The sequence below is a fragment of the Populus alba genome, chromosome 8, assembly GCF_005239225.2.
Source record: "Populus alba chromosome 8, ASM523922v2, whole genome shotgun sequence".
Classification (NCBI taxonomy): domain Eukaryota; kingdom Viridiplantae; phylum Streptophyta; class Magnoliopsida; order Malpighiales; family Salicaceae; genus Populus; species Populus alba.
Genome location: NC_133291.1, coordinates 4,089,428 through 4,107,230, shown reverse-complemented (window position 1 = coordinate 4,107,230; position 17,803 = coordinate 4,089,428). Strand labels below are relative to the sequence as shown.

The following is a 17,803-nucleotide window of genomic DNA, read 5'->3' as shown; positions in this document are numbered from 1 at the left end:
CTGTATACCTTCTACTGATCTATATTTCCACAGATTAAAAACATCATAACATCATAGTAAAGTTGTGGATCTTGCTAGTTTTCTACAAATGATCATGAATTATATCCTGTCTTTCGTTAACCTATAAAACGCATCTTGAATCCGTCATAATTTTGAGAAAGCCAGTTGTTTAATCTTGTATCAAATAACAAGTAAAATGGAAGAATTCACGGCAATTTGCATTTACCCCTGTTAATATCTTACAAGTTCTGTTATTGTATTCTCTTTTCTATATTGCGAGTGATCTATTTAAAATTAAATTAAATAATCTTGACTATCTTAGCTTTAAATCAATGACAGATATATTTTGGGGTCGAAATCATCTCTTGCTTGCATAGTGAAGGAGGATGACGTGAGAAACACACGTTTTAGAGATGGACTCTAGCTTCGCCACGGGTATTGGTCTACCGTTAGTTGAATTGGCTCACGAGCCTGTCAACTCAATCTTAAAATAGGTTTGGATCGATGCTAAAGCACGAACCATTTTTCAAACAGCATGATGCTGAAGTTACGTTTCCTGTTAAGGAAAAAACAGAATAATTATCTAAAAGGGTTAAAAAAAAACAGTAAAAACGAATAACAAGTAAAATGGAAGAATTCAAGGCAATTTTAATGTACTTTTGATAAACCTATTTTACAAGGCTCGAAAAACTCTTATTATCCTGGACATGTTGAAAGAAATGAATATGTTTCAAGTGAGGGTTTATTAATATACCAAGCTCTGCTACACAGGGGCTAGTAATGTACCAAGCCTTGGATATATTGGGTTTTGTACTAACTAGATTCAAATATAATTAGACGTGGTAATATGTCAAACCTTAAGTATGATATCATTTAAATTCAAATATAAATTTCAAACTCAAAAGATTTTTATTTGAAAATAATATATAGAAAATAATATAAATTATATATTAAGATTTTATCTAATAACTTAATTATTTTTTTTAAAAAGATCATTTTATTGATAACAAATGATCATCCTGCATGTTTTTTGATCACTTTCAACTTAATAATATCATAGATATTGAATATGCAAAAGTGAAAAATAAAAACAAATTGGAGTATCAAACAAAATTGAAAAGTTATTGAAATAGGTATTCTATATTAAAAAGAAAAAAATTAATTAATAAGGAATCCATAGTCATTCTGATGTTATTTTCCCAATATAGTTTTCAATGTTTTGTAAAGAATCTCAATCAATATAAATAGAAGATATTCAAACAAAGATGTTCCCCGCTTTATTAAGCACAAACATTATTTTTTCAGTTTTCAAATAAAAAAAAGATACAATACCTAAAAAGGCATTTACAACACCAAGTGCTTCTTTTCTTGAGTTAAAAATCAACTTAAAAATCCTAACTCTATTGTACCAGTACAACGGCTGGTGAAAACAAAATCTTTTTGGATAAACAATTAGGCAAACATTACACTCAATTTAATGCATTTATGATGAACCTTTTCAAATCAATCTTCATCAATTTCAAATCCAAGATAATAATATAGATAACAAACTTTAATTTCCTATGATCTAGACTGACACGTCAAGCCTCGTGACAAGTAATGTTATCATCCTCACACCCCATTGGCCATTGGTCAAATTAGGTCCATATCTAACAGCAATGACTTGAAGGGAAGAAAAATCTGCCTCGTGTTCTTTTTATTTGGACCATTTCAATTTTCAAGCTCCCGAGGCAACGACTAGCGCGGGAATTAAACGCCTCGCCGTGACCAAATCCTTCACTGAATCACGCGAACCTGGAAAAATCGGAGGAAATTTTGCTGTTATCTATCCGGTCAATCTATCCATGTTATCCACCGAGTGGGAAATATTTTATTATACCGAGTCCAAGTTGAACAGGTATTAACAGCAATTACAAGATAATTTGTTTCCGAACCTTGAATTTGGAATGAAGAAAAGGCGATGCAGACAACCCATGCTCTCATTGAAAACACGTATACATGTCACATGGACTCGCTCGCAATGGCCATTCCTTTCTGCTTATCACCCGTATGCTTTTTCTATGCCAACTTGTCTCCGACTTGACTACAGATATGGATGTAAATTGACTGTCGAGAATCGAGATAGATAATTTATGCTTCCAGCACGTTGAAGGGTATTGAATGTATCTCGGCAGCTCTTGTACTTAAGTGTACTGTTCATGATATAAAATATATAATTAAGTTCGTTTTTAAATAATAAATACAATATAAAAATTATATTATTTTAATATCACAAATCAAATAAAATATCAGTGTTAATAAATATAGCTTCTAAAAATCTCGTAATAAATTTATATAGTTTATGGCCATTTTAATTCAAATAACAACAACAAATTCACACACAACATCATAATTTATTATCAGATGATTTAATTATTTTGTTTTACAACACAATAGAGCAATAAAAAAGTATCACAACACTACACATAAGGAGAAAAAAATAAACTCAAACAGGGCTGGCTGAATTTGATATGGTATTGGTATTTGGGAAGACGATGGACACACGGCATGCCATGATTGATTAGGTAGGAATATAAGGATTAAAATGAAATTTTAATTACAGAAGACTGAAATGCAACCTACGAGAAAATGTTACGGCGATCCCATTGTAGTTTTCTCTCTTAGGTTATTTATTTACGTGGTGTGCGGTTTCTAATTAGAGAATTGAATCTTAATTAATTAATATATATATATATATATAGTTTTGAATGGTTCTACTAAAAATTCTCTCCTTAAATCTTAGTTAAGAAAATTATAATTTTTAATGTTTTTTAAGTCTATATTAGAATTTATAATACACGTCAAAACCTCACAACCAAAAAGACACGTCAAGACCCAATTGAGGATGCACTTGTTTTTAAGACCCAAGTGTAGGAGGAAAGCTAAATTGAGGATGCTCTCGTTATTAAGACCCAAAAATATAAAGTAACAAATCGTATGCCCACGTGAAGAGATAATTGTTTGGTTATTTATATAATTAATTTTTCAGTGATTTAATTATATTATTAGTCTCATTGTCTATTGTTTTCGTTGTCGTTGTTAACGCCGGCATTTGATTTGAATCTTAATGTTATAATTAGCTAGCTAAGCAGGTTTTGTTTCTGCACCACAATATAAATCCTTTTAGTCCGTATTCTAGGTTAGCAAAGATTGATATCCCGTTCTCTCATCATTTGATTGGCTGCGTGGCGATCCCAAATATGTAAACAATTCTCAGTTTACTGTAATAGGTTTAGAACGAGACTAGACTGGCCTCATCCCGGCGACGTACTTATTTTAACCAATCTGCAATAAAAAAATGCAAATGTTGAAAGTTGCCCTTCTCGACCGAATCTAAACCCAGAATCCTCCAAGTTGAATTGAAGCTATTATCGTTGAACTTTTGTTACGCGGTACTAAGAGTCGCTCTGCCTATGGATAAAGCAACATATCCATATGAATTCAACCAAGTAGAGTGCTCGTTGGGAGAGCGAGAATAGACAGCAAAAACACCCCCTAAGAGGATATTAACTCTGCATCTGCCTGAGTTCATAGGATGACGAGAAAGCAAGAAAGCGACCGGCTCGATTAAAAATGTCAAGTTGACTACTAAACGGTGCACTTCATTTCCAGTTTAATATTGCCACCCCCTGATGAGCTGCATGGTCATCAAAGTCAGATATATACCAGCACGCACGCTCTGTTTAGCTAGTCAATTAAATCTAAACAGCTAGCTAGTCACTGAAATCCTGCGAAGCTCGTTGTGCTAAGAACCATGAGTTCACTCCAATTGAATTAAGAAAAAATGGTGATGGTGTTGTAAAATAGGCGCACTTGGTGTGTGGCATGAAACCTGGAGGGGGCATCATACCGGATTCACAAGTCTCCGGCAACAGAACCCAGGGAAGATGTGCAAACTTGCTACGAGTAATATGAATTCGAGTAGAGACTAAATAAGCAGAACATAGGGTACAGATAAATAAATAAATAAGATGAACAATAACATTAGCTTTGAATGAGGACGATAAAGGCTTAACGATAAAGCAACAACCCATACCGATAAAGGCTTAACGTTATGTTATGTTCTCCAGTGTATGTCTGTACGACGAAGGCGTTACTGTTAATAGATTGGTGTAAATTCAGATAGAGAATTAGGGTCAGGAGAAGTCCTCGTCCAAAATTGGGGCGAGATTCTTAGGAAGCATGTAGTGTAATTCATTTTACGCTGCATCCATATTATTTTCCCGCGGCAACTAAACATGGATTACCTTAGTTTATAGTAAGGGCATGTCCCCTGCAGCCACTAACAATGACATTATGTCCTGGCATGTTTGGAGAGGCCATTCGGTTTCAAACTGCGTGGATGCATAATCCTTCGTCCGTTAATGGGTCTCTCCACATGCATCGCAGACAGCCAATATACCTGGAAAATGTCAGCTCATGAAGCAGTACAATTCTGTCGACCTTGATACGGAATTCTTAGTTTCTTCAACTTGGTTATTCCAATTTTTGTGGATGTCAAAAAAGCATCCCTGCCTTGTTTAAGTCAAAGGATGTTTAAACATGTCTTTCGATAGAATGTGAAAAAAATGCCATCATTTAATTCTGTTTCTCATTGACGGGTTTGAGTAACAGAACACCGTCAAAATCTTATGTACGACTTAGTCGACAAAAGCCAAACTTACAGAAATGGCGGCCAATTCAAAACCAAATTCCAGAAACCATCATTACAGCATCAGAAGACAAAAGGGTAAGTTTCTGCATGGCAAGTTCGTAGTGGTTACATTACATGGTAAGAATACAAATAAACGTTATGGTGGCCGTCACGCTGATTAGGCTTTTATCTGAGAGAGAGAGAGAGAGACCGCTAAGGTAGAATATAGAGTATATTGTACAAGTCGAGATAAAAAGAATTGGAATCACTGGAAGGAATGCCAAAGAAACGTTTAGAAATGAAACGCAAGCATTCACCAAAACCAGGTATTACGGCTGTCAATAGCCTTAGCAGTAGTGGGTACCAGGGGCATTCGCCCAAACTCAGCAGCAAATCTATTGACGCATCTCGTTCTTCTTTCACCGTGTCCACCCAAGCTACTAATTCCAGTCGAACCAATCTCAAATATTTTACCTAAAATTTCAACAGCCAAGAAGAATATTTAAAAGTCACAAAACAAACGATAGAAAATAACATACAGTTCTCATTTATGGCAGAAGCATTATTAAAGATATAACAAGCAGGGGAAATTCCTTTTCCCCGTTTGCCTATTCTAATAATAGAAAAGGTTTGTAAATATTGAGGTCAATTTTAAATCACAATTCTATGAATGTTCGTTGTGAACAAACATCCAGATCATAACTGGTGCAAAGTTCCAGCATTCACCGAGATGAGCTGCCCGTTAACAAATAGTTATCAAAACAGAGAAGCAGGGTTTGGGCAGTAAACAACGGTGTTCAGAGTGGAAATAAACTTTCCCTAGAATCATGCTTCTCCTAAAGTTTCCATTGGATCTGCAAAAATGGTTCCAATCCAGTAGGATAGTACTGGATAGTGGCACCAGACCTAAAGCTACATTACTCGACCATGCAAGACGACAACAAATTTCAGTATTTTCATCGAAAAGTTGCAATTCAGAATTGAAATCCATCAGAAGTATGATGAGCATAGCAGGCATGCCTCATACGTGGTAACATATTAAAAAATCATGTCTGATCAGCAGATAATGATTTTCTAATAGTCACGTACTTGCATCCATCAGCCTGGAATCCAAGGCTCAACAGAGAGACCAATTAATGTCTATTTTGGGGATCAAAACTGGAAATGCCATGCACAGTTTGCATCATTCTCCTTGATCAGCCCTTTAGAACAGTAAAATCTGACTAGGTACTACATGTTTGCAAACAGAGTTATATAACAACTCTGTGTGTTATCAAATTCACTGTACATGACACAGTATGATAAGAGATCAGGCCCTGTTCTTCCTTGAGTTGGTGCACAATGGTACAAAATCTCCAGTCTGCTCACAGGCACACTAGTCTAGCATAAGACACTCTAATGTGCTGAGAGACAGGGCAGCGGTATTTAATTTATCATCTTTACTTAATTTTAGAGGTGGTTTATGAACTGCGAACATGAGTGTAGATATATTCACAACCCTGGCCTGATGCACATGGTTTTAGCAAATAATGATCGAGGATTATTGTTTATATATATATATATATATATATATATAAATGACAAGTTAATATGTAGGCGAGTCATCTTTCACATCCTTGACTCAGCAAAGAAAATTTGAGATATCTAATATTTCTATGGAACAACAACAATTACAGACAAGATAATACAAAGACAAATAAATGAGAAAATGGACTACCAGATGTGAGAGCAAGGCAAGCTGACCAGGGATATCTGTGAATTTAGCCTTGCAAGATCTTAAATAACAAAACACAAGTTTCAAATGGCCACGAAAGAATCAATTTTCTATCATCACTTTTCTGGCAGTGAAGTAGAATTTTTCAAATTTAACCACTAAAAGTGGTTCAAGATATGGCTGTTTCAGTATCATTGCACAGAATTTTATAACAAACCACATAATGTTAGCATTCTAGAGACATAACACCCCTCTTAAAATAACAAATTACTAGCAATACTAGCAATCAAAGAGCTAGAGGGGATAAACAGATGAAAGCTACAATAAGATAGATCTTTTACCTTTCACCCATATAGGGGGAGCACCAGTTGCATTAGCAACAAGAAAAGACATCGCAATATCTTCACAATTTCTGATCAATCCATTCCAAGATTAAGAAGAAAAGTTAGGCATTGAACAATATAACAGAAATAGTGTCCGAGTAAAAAACTAAGCAGAGGAAGAACCTATTCTTAGTCACAAATTCTTTGATTGACTTTGGCATCTCATTGGTGTACATCCTAAGGTACTTCTTGTGGAAAAAGGCTGCCTTTGATAGTACCATACTGTAAGTGCCTGTCCACCAAACAGACCACCATCCACCATATGTATAGTAATCCGTTTTCCCTAGCTGCACATAGATTGAGCAAAAGAAATGGTTTAGGAAAAGTCCTATATCCTCAATCATGCCTAATTGTTACAGAAAAATGCTAAGAGAATATATGTAGTTAAAAAATGGAAGAAACTGTGCCCAATTACCATTTGCATATTGGCACTTCAAGCACCAACTATTTGTAGGTAGAGTTCATGAATCTCTTGAACTATTGGTTAGAGATATAATGTTGAGCAAAAACATACAGTTTCCAATAGATTAAAAGACCCAAAACTACCCTGAACTTTAGGTCAAACAGAACGTAGCCCCAGAACTTTATTTTTTTTTATTTGAGTACCGTGAACTATTTTTTGGTTAAAAATAAGCCTTTCTGTCCAGCTTTGCTTCCCTCCATTAATTACTTTTTTTTGGTAATTTTTGGTTATATAGCCTTCACAACAAACCAAAGACTACTGAGTTATGAACCAGTCATGCTTCCTCAAGCTAGCCTTCATATCGATATATGAACCTCACATCACCTAATACTATTATGTCTGTCTATGAAGAAGACCATAAAAGAACATTGTAATAGATCAATTTACAAAGGTCTATGTGCAGACTTGACAACATCGATAAGAAAATGGATTTGGCCAGAAGATAAGCCATTTAAGGCATTACACACACAAAAATCACACTTGAGTTAAAGCATGTAGTTCTGACACAGACATAATCCCCCTTATAATGATGAGCCCAAGATATATATGAAGCTTGAAAATATCAATACCAAACATAGTTGTCATAATAAATTGACAGCAAAGTTTAAAGTGATGGAAAAAAGAGAATATGTAATGGCAAGATATTCAAGAAGACGCATACCGTTTTATCAACCCAATGGGCACGAGGAACAAAGCCCACTATTGCATTTGGGGCACTTTGCCAAACCTTGAAAGCAAACTCCACTGAGGAGCAAGGAAATACAACATCATCATCGATTGAAAAAACAGCATCTGTCTTCAATCCTGGTATTTCTTTGAATCTATTGTTCAGACTGTCTTCCTTATTGATATCAAAACTCAATTCAACTTTCTTCAGCCCTCTAGTTTTTGACTCTATGACATGGTTTAAAAATGTAGAAAGAGAATCTGAAGGAGGATTGGGCTCACTCCACACAATATGTATAGATTCGAGCCCTGAACATGATGCATAATGAGAAATGGATTGCTTCAACAGATCATATCTCTTCCAAGTGTTCATTACAATAGCATATCCTTTCCTGTATACAAGATGTATAATCAAAAACAAAATGATGAGCTGACAAGCTCTGCCATGATGCAGAGTATCAAAATTATCTTTTCTTTCTTTCTTCCATTTTAATCACGGAGTATTAAAGATATCAATAAGGCAGTTCCAAGCATATTCTAACCTCTGACTAGAAAATAAAGAAAAAAAATCTACAGATAGATGTTTTCACTCGAGACATTATTATGCATTTCCACAACAAAAAAAATATACTTAAATTCATGAAGGGATATATCTAATAATGCATAAATCATCTCAGGGAATGCAAACTTACTTAAACTTCAACATAAACACCAAACAACCATGCTTAAAAATGGAAAAAATATTATAATGATACGGGAAATCAGTATTCTATTGAAGCAATGACCAAATCAAACTCAGCAGGTCCAGGTTCGAACTTTGAACCCCTAAAGTTGATTTTTCCATAACCACTCAGTTCCATCACATACAATTCCTCTTTACTTTTCAAAAGCCAAGCATCGAAACATCAAGGATGCCACTTTCCCAAATCTGCTGTTTATGTGGAACAAAAACAGGTCCGATTTCTTACATCTAAACTGTCATTTCTCATTGTTTAACACTTTAATCTGATTCATAGCAAAGAATATAAATTTAATTCTTTGATTTCTTTACTTGTACTCCAAAGGGATGAGCTTTCCCAATTCAGTACACATACAAGTAAAATTAAAAGCTTTATTGCTGATATTACCTCGTTTAAGCCAAACCAAGAAACTTTCTTGTCAATCCGAGTAACCAAATCAATCTTTCTGACACATTCTTAATTAACAATAAGTGAAAATTACTAAAATCATTTCTTTACCAAATCTGAATAAACCTTGAATTAAGATTCAAGGTTAAACAATATTTAATTAACTTATTAAAAATAGAAAGCATGGGTATTTAACTGTTACTGCTACTAGCAATAAGTTGTACGCACCCTGGAGGAAGGAACTGGTCAAGAGAATCGCTGTGATTGGTCCATCCCATAAAATCGGATGCGCGGGTAGCAACCACGACTAGCGTAAACGCGATGCAACAAAAGAGAAGGAGCTTGATCTTCGACGATTTAACGGCTGTGGTCGCGAGTTGCCGGAATCTCTGTATTCCGCGACGGTTAGCCAACAAGGTTCCTCTCATTACCGCCAGCGTTAACGCCTCTTTTTTCTTTGTTTTCTCCACTTTGAAAAAAATAACTCGGTGAATAACTCACCGACAATCCAATGCAAGTCGACTCAGCTAAAGCAACGTCTTTCTACGCCGGCGGATTTGAATGAGTGAAGCGTGAAAATTAAGGGAGGGGAGGGAGGTGATGGACATTTATCGTCGATCTTCTAAAGTAATTCGTTGTGGCGGTTATTAATTGGATCATTTATGTAAATCAGTTATTTAATAATTTAATTATATTATTATAATTCTTATAATTATGTGTATTTAAATAAAAATATTTATAGATATTGTGTGTGCGTGTGTAACCTAAATTTTTTATAACTTCTATATATTTTTATTTTAATATCAAATTTTATTTTTTATTGATAAAAATTGAATTTTAAAAAAAAAATTCCAAAACTAATATCAAAAGGTAATGATTTTTCTTAAAATTATATAATATAATATATTTTATTTTATTAATAAATGTGACTTAATTAAAAAACAATAAGAAATCAAATAATACATAAATAAACTCTTATACTACCATAAATTCTTGAACAGCCTGAAAGATTTTGATATATATTAATATAATATCAGATAGGTTTCTTGATTTTTTTTTACATATCATTTAAAATATTTAAAAAGTTTAAAATTTATTTTACATATCATTGGATAGATTAACATATAAGCAATCCATGTATTGTAGTCACAATAACACTTTAAATTGTATTTATTTTAAAAATCTTATACTAGGGGAGTGGGGATAAAAAAATATATATTTAGTGAAAAAAACTGAAAAGAAATGTTATTTTTAATATATTCAAAAGAGAATGTTATGATTCTACGGTATAAAATAGATTCTTTTTTCTTTTTCTTTTTCTTTTTTTTTTTTGTTTCGGATGGCAACGCATGATTTCTAGTGGTTGAGAGAGAATTTCTCTTTGGGGTTTTCCCTTACAAAATAGATTACGAGATAGGTGTGATGGGATCTGGGTCTGGTCGCCATCTTTGAATTTCATGGCTGTCTAGATGGATTTGTTGCTCTGTTTCTATATGTGGGCCCTGGGTTTAGATTTTTTCCTAATCACTCGGCCCGGGGCTCTCTTTTTTAAAATACTATAATGTTAAATCCCTGGAATGGATATGCGAGCAGAAAACATTTATGATTAAATACAATTCCCAATGACTGATGTCAGTCGTCAGACATAAATGTCGCTTGACTATCTCTCCTCTTCTCTAAGCTATGCCGTAATATATAATGAGCCATTGGAGATTATGGAGCTCGAAGGTCAAGAGTGGTGACTATAAGTTATTCCTATTCTTTTTTCTTTTTTTTAATTGTCATCAACATTGTCAAGCCCATGTAACATTGTTAACAAGTGGGCTCGTTACTTCTCCTCATGCTACCACACCCAAACCAAAATTCAACCCTACCCTAACTGTCCTGATATATTTTCTACACCTTGAAATTTAATCATCAAATATGAATGCTAGAAAGTGAACATTTTATCTTGTATTAAAATAAAAAAGCGAGATCATCTACCCTTACCTAACTTTAAAGATTATAAGAGAATAATATAAATTATATTTTAAAGTTTTATTTAATAGTTTAAGTTTGTAGGTTTAAATAGTTCTTAAACAACGAAGTGATATGTCACCAATCTTACCTATTCTTTTTTATGCCTCTCTTCCTCTGCACTCATTGTTCAAATGTTCTGGATGAGAGCGGTTTTTAGATTTTTTTGAATTTTGTACACTTCCATGACCTATTCTTTTTTTGTCCCAGGAACGTAGAAGCTATTGGTACTTGAATCAGGCAGACAATTTCCTGATGTAAGCTGCAGCGTATGTTGAGGGCTCCTTGAGTTGCTGAAATGTGAGTTTCGTGCTGCACAGTATTTTCACTCTGTATTTCAGGACTCGGTTTGCACCCCTCCCTCATTCTGTTCCGCTACTGTGGCCCGTGGGCTAGCACTCATTCAATCCGTACCTTGTTTAATTTTGGACCTTGTTATTTTGTTCCCATTTCATTACAGATCCATCAAGATGGAAATATTGGGCTGTGGCTGATCCCCCCTGTGGATCATGAACGACTTGTCTCTCCATGCAATGGTAGACTAATATGATCATATATTTCTTCATTGCTCAACAGAAAAATAGGCATTGGTATTCCTTCTCCTATTTCCTTCTGATGACATTCCTCCTGGTGTAGCCCAGATCAGTACACGTCATCAGAAATACAAGGTTGTCATGTATGAGGGAAGTTCTTGAAGAAAACCAGGCTTTAAATAATAAGTTTGTGGTTCTAGTTTTTTTTCTTTTTTCTTTTTTATTCTCTTATTTGTAATCATTTTCTTTCATATTCTTTTACCCAACCATGATGAAGCCTAATTTTACTTTCTTGTTTGTGAATATTGTTTTTGGACGTGGACTAGGTCCAAAATCTAATCTATGAAATTACACATTGCACGATCAAGGCAGCTTTCGTTGTCGTTCGTTCCATTTATTCAACTGAAAGGAATCACGTAAGAACCCAATTCAAAGTGCTTGGTAGCATCTTAGCAGAGGCTGAAAGGGTCCTAGACATGGACTATCTACTGGATAGCTAGTAGCCAAACAGCACATTCCAAAGCGAGGCTAGCTGCACCCCTAAAATTCATTGCACCGAGACATCAAAACATCAAATCATGAACATCATGGTAGGAATTGTGTAACAGGGACGGCGAAAGTCGGTCCGGCGTGTATTTTCAGTGATTGGGTTTGGAAGTCTACGTTTTCGGCTGAATTTTCCAAGTAGGCTGCGAAACTTAAAAATCCCTATTATCCTAGAAAAAAAAAGGAAAAAAATCTGCAAATAAATTTTTTATTTTAAATTATTTTTTTATCATTGTCATATACTGATATAAAAATAAATATTAAAAATAAAATAAATAATTATTTTCATATACTTTTTAAATAAAAAACACTTTAAAAAATAATATTTATCATACTCTTAAATAAGTTTATAAGCTATATGGCTAGAAGAAATATAGTTCATAATGCTAGATACTAAAAAAAATTAAAATATACTAAAGTTATTAAAATTACCATATAGTTCATATTAAAATTACTATATAGTTCACAATGCTGTTGAAGTTTTTTTCTTCTTGTTGTTTTTAACTTTATTATTTATCATTTTCCTCGTGGAACTAATGAAACTAATGAGGAAAATGAAGGTGTCGGAGTCGTGCCAAAAAAAAGATAACGTAATCCATTGATTGTAAAGGATTAGTAGATTATAGTACATTTTGGTCCTGGGTATGGAACACGAAGGAATGCTTGATTTTTGTCCTTTCCATGAGAAAGCCATCATCCCTTTGCTTTGCTTCTAACCCACGACTTGATTACAGTCAAGGAAAGTTATCATGTCCCCCACTTGCTCTCGGACTTCAATACAAGAATTTGTTAAACAAAACATGCGCCATGGCTTTACACTGTTCACGGGAAGGGAAATCTACTTGTACGTATTTCCGTTTGTAATTTCATAAATACACATGGGGTCTTATAACGATTTCTATGGTGATTTTTGCTTGAAAATCTCATTTATATTACGATTCTGTAATGCTGTGGAAAACATCTAAATTATGAATTATGAGCAAGACATCCAGTCCGTCCACCCTCCCAGCATGCACAAAATTTGCTCACGTCGTCGGCCACGATCTTGGGCCATAAAAATCTTGTTAAAATAAAAAAAACAAAAGGTATATAAATGGCCTTAATTAAATTGGCGGTTGTCAAACACATCATTATCCTATATTTTAACAATTTCACATAAAATCACTATCTCAATGTTCTTATCATGCTACTACCCAACCCCTGGATAACAGTTGTTTTTTAAACAAGCACTGTTATCAAAAGCAGGCGGTCTGCCTAAAGAACAGAAACAAGGCAGCAATGCTAAAATGCAGACGTAATTTGTGAATTCTTCGGTTTTTCAATTTGGATGATGGCTACAGCTTATATACATGAATGATTGGTCTTTTGTGAGCTTAAGCTAAAGTAAAGAACTTAGTCCAACATTCATTAATAAACAATTAATTCCATCGATTGCGATGAGTTACCTCCAGAATCCCCTGATTTGACCAAAAAACAGAGTTACAGAATGAAAACTGGCCAAGCTTTCTCCAGGCTCCATGTTTCTTCATCTTTTTGGCAAATCAGACCATGAGGGAAAAGGACAAGAAACGAGACGGCAGTCGCCATGCTGTTATAAGCTTCAAGGGTTTTCTTATCGCAATAGCAAATTCCAGGCAGGAGCTCAGTTTTCTGTTCCAGCTCTATTATGATAGGTGTCACTCCGTCTAATCTAATCAATCAGTGTGCTGCATCTTACCTAAACGTCTTTGCCAGATCAAGCAGATGAGGCTGTCTCACAAATTAATGATTCGCACACTTGCACACGACATAAAGAGGTACTAAAAAATTAGAGGCGAAAATTCGATCACGAAAAGAAGAAGAAGAAGCAGAGTTCTTAATATTATCCTAATATGTAGCTTGAATGCTACAAACCACCTTCGTAATTATTTATCGGGATTAGGACAATCATGTTCCACGAATCCGCCATTATCAATTAAACCACATTGCCAGCTTGTTAGTTTCTCCGAAAGAGATAATCATTCACTCAAAATTAATAATTCATTCCATATTGAATAGCTAATGATGATATTTTGAATTGCATAACTCAACAATCAAGGCTTTAAGTGTTGTCAAGCCTTGACGTGGTGGGTGCTAGACCCAGCACCAAGGACTTGGTGCACAATGAATTCTAATCATGGACGAGTTTAATTATCATCAGACTCATCACATGAGGCTTGATGCTATCTCAAAGGCTCAAAGCTCAATTGTGATTGATTTTAACTATCGCGAGACTCAACACCTTTTTTTATGTATTGTATTTGTATTTGAAAAATTTTATATTCATGTTTAAGTTTTTCTTGATTTGAATTTTTTTTATAAAAGTACATTAATAAAATATTGATTCATGATGCAAGCAAATACGAACTATTTTTCTCACGTCATGAAGAACATAAAGAATAGAGTATGTATTGATGTTGCCATCATTAGGAGCCGACCCATTCATTTTTAATATTTATCTAGTGAAATGAAACTGAACATCAACAAATCTCGATCATTTTCATACGCGATTAATTAATAATTATACGCTGTTTGAAATTGTATTTTAAATGGAGTTTTATATATAAAAAAAATATTTTTTTTATATTATTAATTATTTTGATATGATAATGATAAAAATATTTTTTAAAAAATAATAAAAATATTTTTTTAATATATTTCTAAAAAACCACATTAAAAAATAAATAATACTATACTCACGAACATATAATCCACGCCATTGTAAATTTGTAGCGTTTGCGCACCTGGTCATTAGGATCTCACAAAGTTATCAATTATCATTACTAAGTACTAACAGATGATAAGGGATTTACTACACCACTTAAGATGCTAACTAGCGAGAGTAAAACAATAATGCAAATAATTTGATAGTTATATTCAAATTTGAAGTCTGCTTGTTACCAACCACATGGGATATCCATGTTTCCGTTTCAAAGCCAAACTTCACCTTGACACTCTCCATTATTGAAAGAAGGACGGTGGTTTCATCAACATCATCATGGTGCAAGTGTGCGGCCACCCTTGTGCCAACCATGAAATTCACTATGCACTGTCGTTTCATGTTCTTAACAAGTCGTTTTCGATGAAAAAAATAAAAGAGAATTCATTCATTAAAAACGAAACAAAATAAGAAATCAATGATAGCTTCAGAAAATGATTGGTCGGTCAAGAGATAAATTATTAAATTTACTTACCAGAAAAAATAAAATAAATTTCAATTAAATACACTGACTACTATCTCTCTCTCTCCCCCTCTCTCTCTCCTATAAAACCCCCCACTCCGAATCACTCTTCACTCTCAACAGAGATCCAACGGTCACTAGATAGCAACCGAAGAGAGTGTTCCTTAATTGTTAATACTTAATACTGCGTTTGCATTGTTTGAGCTACAAAAAACAGCAGAGAGATGGAGGGCAAAGAAGAAGACGTTAGATTGGGAGCTAACAGGTTCAATGAGAGGCAGCCAATTGGCACGGCAGCTCAGAGCCTAGATGACAAGGACTACAAGGAGCCACCCCCGGCACCATTGTTCGAGCCAGGCGAACTGACTTCATGGTCGTTTTACAGGGCCGGGATTGCAGAGTTCATGGCCACTTTCTTGTTTTTGTACATCACCGTTTTGACTGTGATGGGCGTGGTTAAGGACAAGACTAAGTGTACAACGGTTGGGATTCAAGGGATCGCTTGGGCCTTCGGCGGAATGATTTTCGCTCTTGTTTACTGTACAGCTGGAATTTCAGGTCTTAAAAATTAAAAAAAAAACAATGACATTAATTTTTAGTTTGGATATTTATGGTTCTAGTAAAGAAAATAGACCCCTTTTTATAATTAATTTGTGGTGTGATTTTGGTACTTGCAGGTGGTCATATAAATCCTGCTGTGACTTTTGGGCTATTCCTGGCTAGGAAACTGTCCTTGACGAGGGCCGTGTTCTACATGGTGATGCAGTGCCTTGGTGCCATATGCGGTGCTGGTGTGGTGAAAGGATTTTACGGGAAAACAAACTACGAGTTGCTTAACGGCGGTGCCAATATGGTCGCTCATGGTTACACCAAAGGTGATGGCCTTGGTGCTGAGATTGTTGGCACTTTTATTCTTGTCTACACTGTCTTCTCTGCAACTGATGCCAAGCGTAGTGCCAGAGACTCCCATGTCCCGGTAAGCCCTAGATCTCTCTTCCCAGCAAACTTAAAACTCCCAAGTAGTTGATTAATTACATCAATTATTTGTTCATTTTCATGGAATTTACTGATGGTGGAAATATGTATGGTCAGATTTTGGCACCTCTGCCAATTGGGTTCGCTGTGTTCTTGGTGCACTTGGCCACAATCCCAATTACAGGAACTGGGATCAACCCAGCTCGGAGCCTAGGTGCTGCAATCATCTTCAACAAGGACAGCGCCTGGGATGATCACGTAAGTCTTTAATTACTTACCCAGCCAGTTAGGTTTCCGTTTTTAGCGTGGTCAAGAAATTAATTTGTACCCATTTTTGACATACATCTCATATTCTTTGGTTGGATGCAGTGGATTTTCTGGGTTGGCCCCTTCATTGGAGCAGCACTTGCAGCTCTTTACCACCAGGTTGTGATCAGAGCCATTCCTTTCAAGAAGTGATGATTGTGATGCTTTACTTTTGGCCATTGGATGATGTATTAAGATGAAAATCAAGCCCAGTTTGTTCCATTTTCTCCCTGTTGGCCTTTTGTGCATTTGTACCTCTAAGTAAGCGCGTGCTACAACAGTGACGTGTATTTCTTCAAGGGCCTTTTCATCCCAATTGCGCATGTGATGTAATAATAGTAATGTTTTTCTTCAAGGGCTCCTCTCCTTTATTGTTTTTAGTTTGAGGGGTTTTGCTGATGGGGCCCATCCTAAGTGAGGTGGGCGGGTTCAGTAATATTCAATACTTGTATGGATATGAATTGTGGGATGTCATTTTCATGTTACCGACCGAACTTAAAATTGTTTTTTAAAATATTTTTTTTATTTTTAAAAATATGTTAAAATATTTTTTATCTCTTAAAATTTATTTTAAATATTTATATATTAAAATAATTTTAAATAAAAAAATTAGCCAACATCTCATATAACTAGACAAAGAATAGCAAAAATTTTATTATGTATGAAGAAGATCAATGTTATCAAAAATATGTTTTAATTCAAAAAAATTATATGATTTACTAGTTAAAACATATAATTTATAGTTTTTTGAATCTATTTGTTTTGCACATTATACAAATAAAAAAAACATAACTTTTTTAAACCTATTTTTTAATATAATATTTGACATTATAATAGTTATTGTTTTTCAAAGTATTTTTAAATTTAAAATAAATTAAAATAAATATAATATTTTATTTTTTAAATTTATTTTTAATAGATATCTGAATAATTAAAAAACATTAAAAAAATTATTTAAAAAAAAAACACCATATTTTCATACAAATAAACACTACCTAAAATCCTGACTCAAAAAGCTACCTTAACGCCACTCACACACTCATCTTCTTGGGACCACTTCCATCACGTCCAGTCGGTCACGGAATCATCCTTGTCTGGCTCTAGCAAGTTGTGTTGGCTATGGCATTTACGGGTTCATTCGAGTGAGATATGTGTGACCATCGGTGAACTTCCATTTAACATCTCCATCTTCTTTATATAAA

General features: G+C 34.5%; 2 protein-coding genes across 2 annotated transcripts; one reads left to right on the top strand and one right to left on the bottom strand.

Annotated features, from left to right (window-relative positions):
- Positions 1 to 4,699: 4,699 nt before the first annotated feature.
- LOC118052297 (glycosylinositol phosphorylceramide mannosyl transferase 1) lies at positions 4,700 to 9,653 on the bottom strand. The gene is made up of 5 exons (XM_035063231.2): positions 9,254 to 9,653; positions 7,894 to 8,290; positions 6,893 to 7,056; positions 6,728 to 6,798; positions 4,700 to 5,146 (listed from the first exon to the last, which is right to left on the bottom strand). Exons 1-5 carry the CDS (start codon positions 9,451 to 9,453, stop codon positions 4,986 to 4,988), a joined length of 993 nt encoding a protein of 330 aa, XP_034919122.1. The 5' UTR covers positions 9,454 to 9,653; the 3' UTR covers positions 4,700 to 4,985.
- Positions 9,654 to 15,398: 5,745 nt separating this feature from the next.
- LOC118052298 (aquaporin PIP1-2) lies at positions 15,399 to 16,956 on the top strand. Its single transcript, XM_035063232.2, has 4 exons — positions 15,399 to 15,878; positions 15,998 to 16,296; positions 16,413 to 16,553; positions 16,665 to 16,956. The coding sequence occupies exons 1-4, from the start codon at positions 15,545 to 15,547 to the stop codon at positions 16,752 to 16,754; spliced, it is 864 nt and encodes a 287-aa protein (XP_034919123.1). The 5' UTR covers positions 15,399 to 15,544; the 3' UTR covers positions 16,755 to 16,956.
- Positions 16,957 to 17,803: the final 847 nt, after the last annotated feature.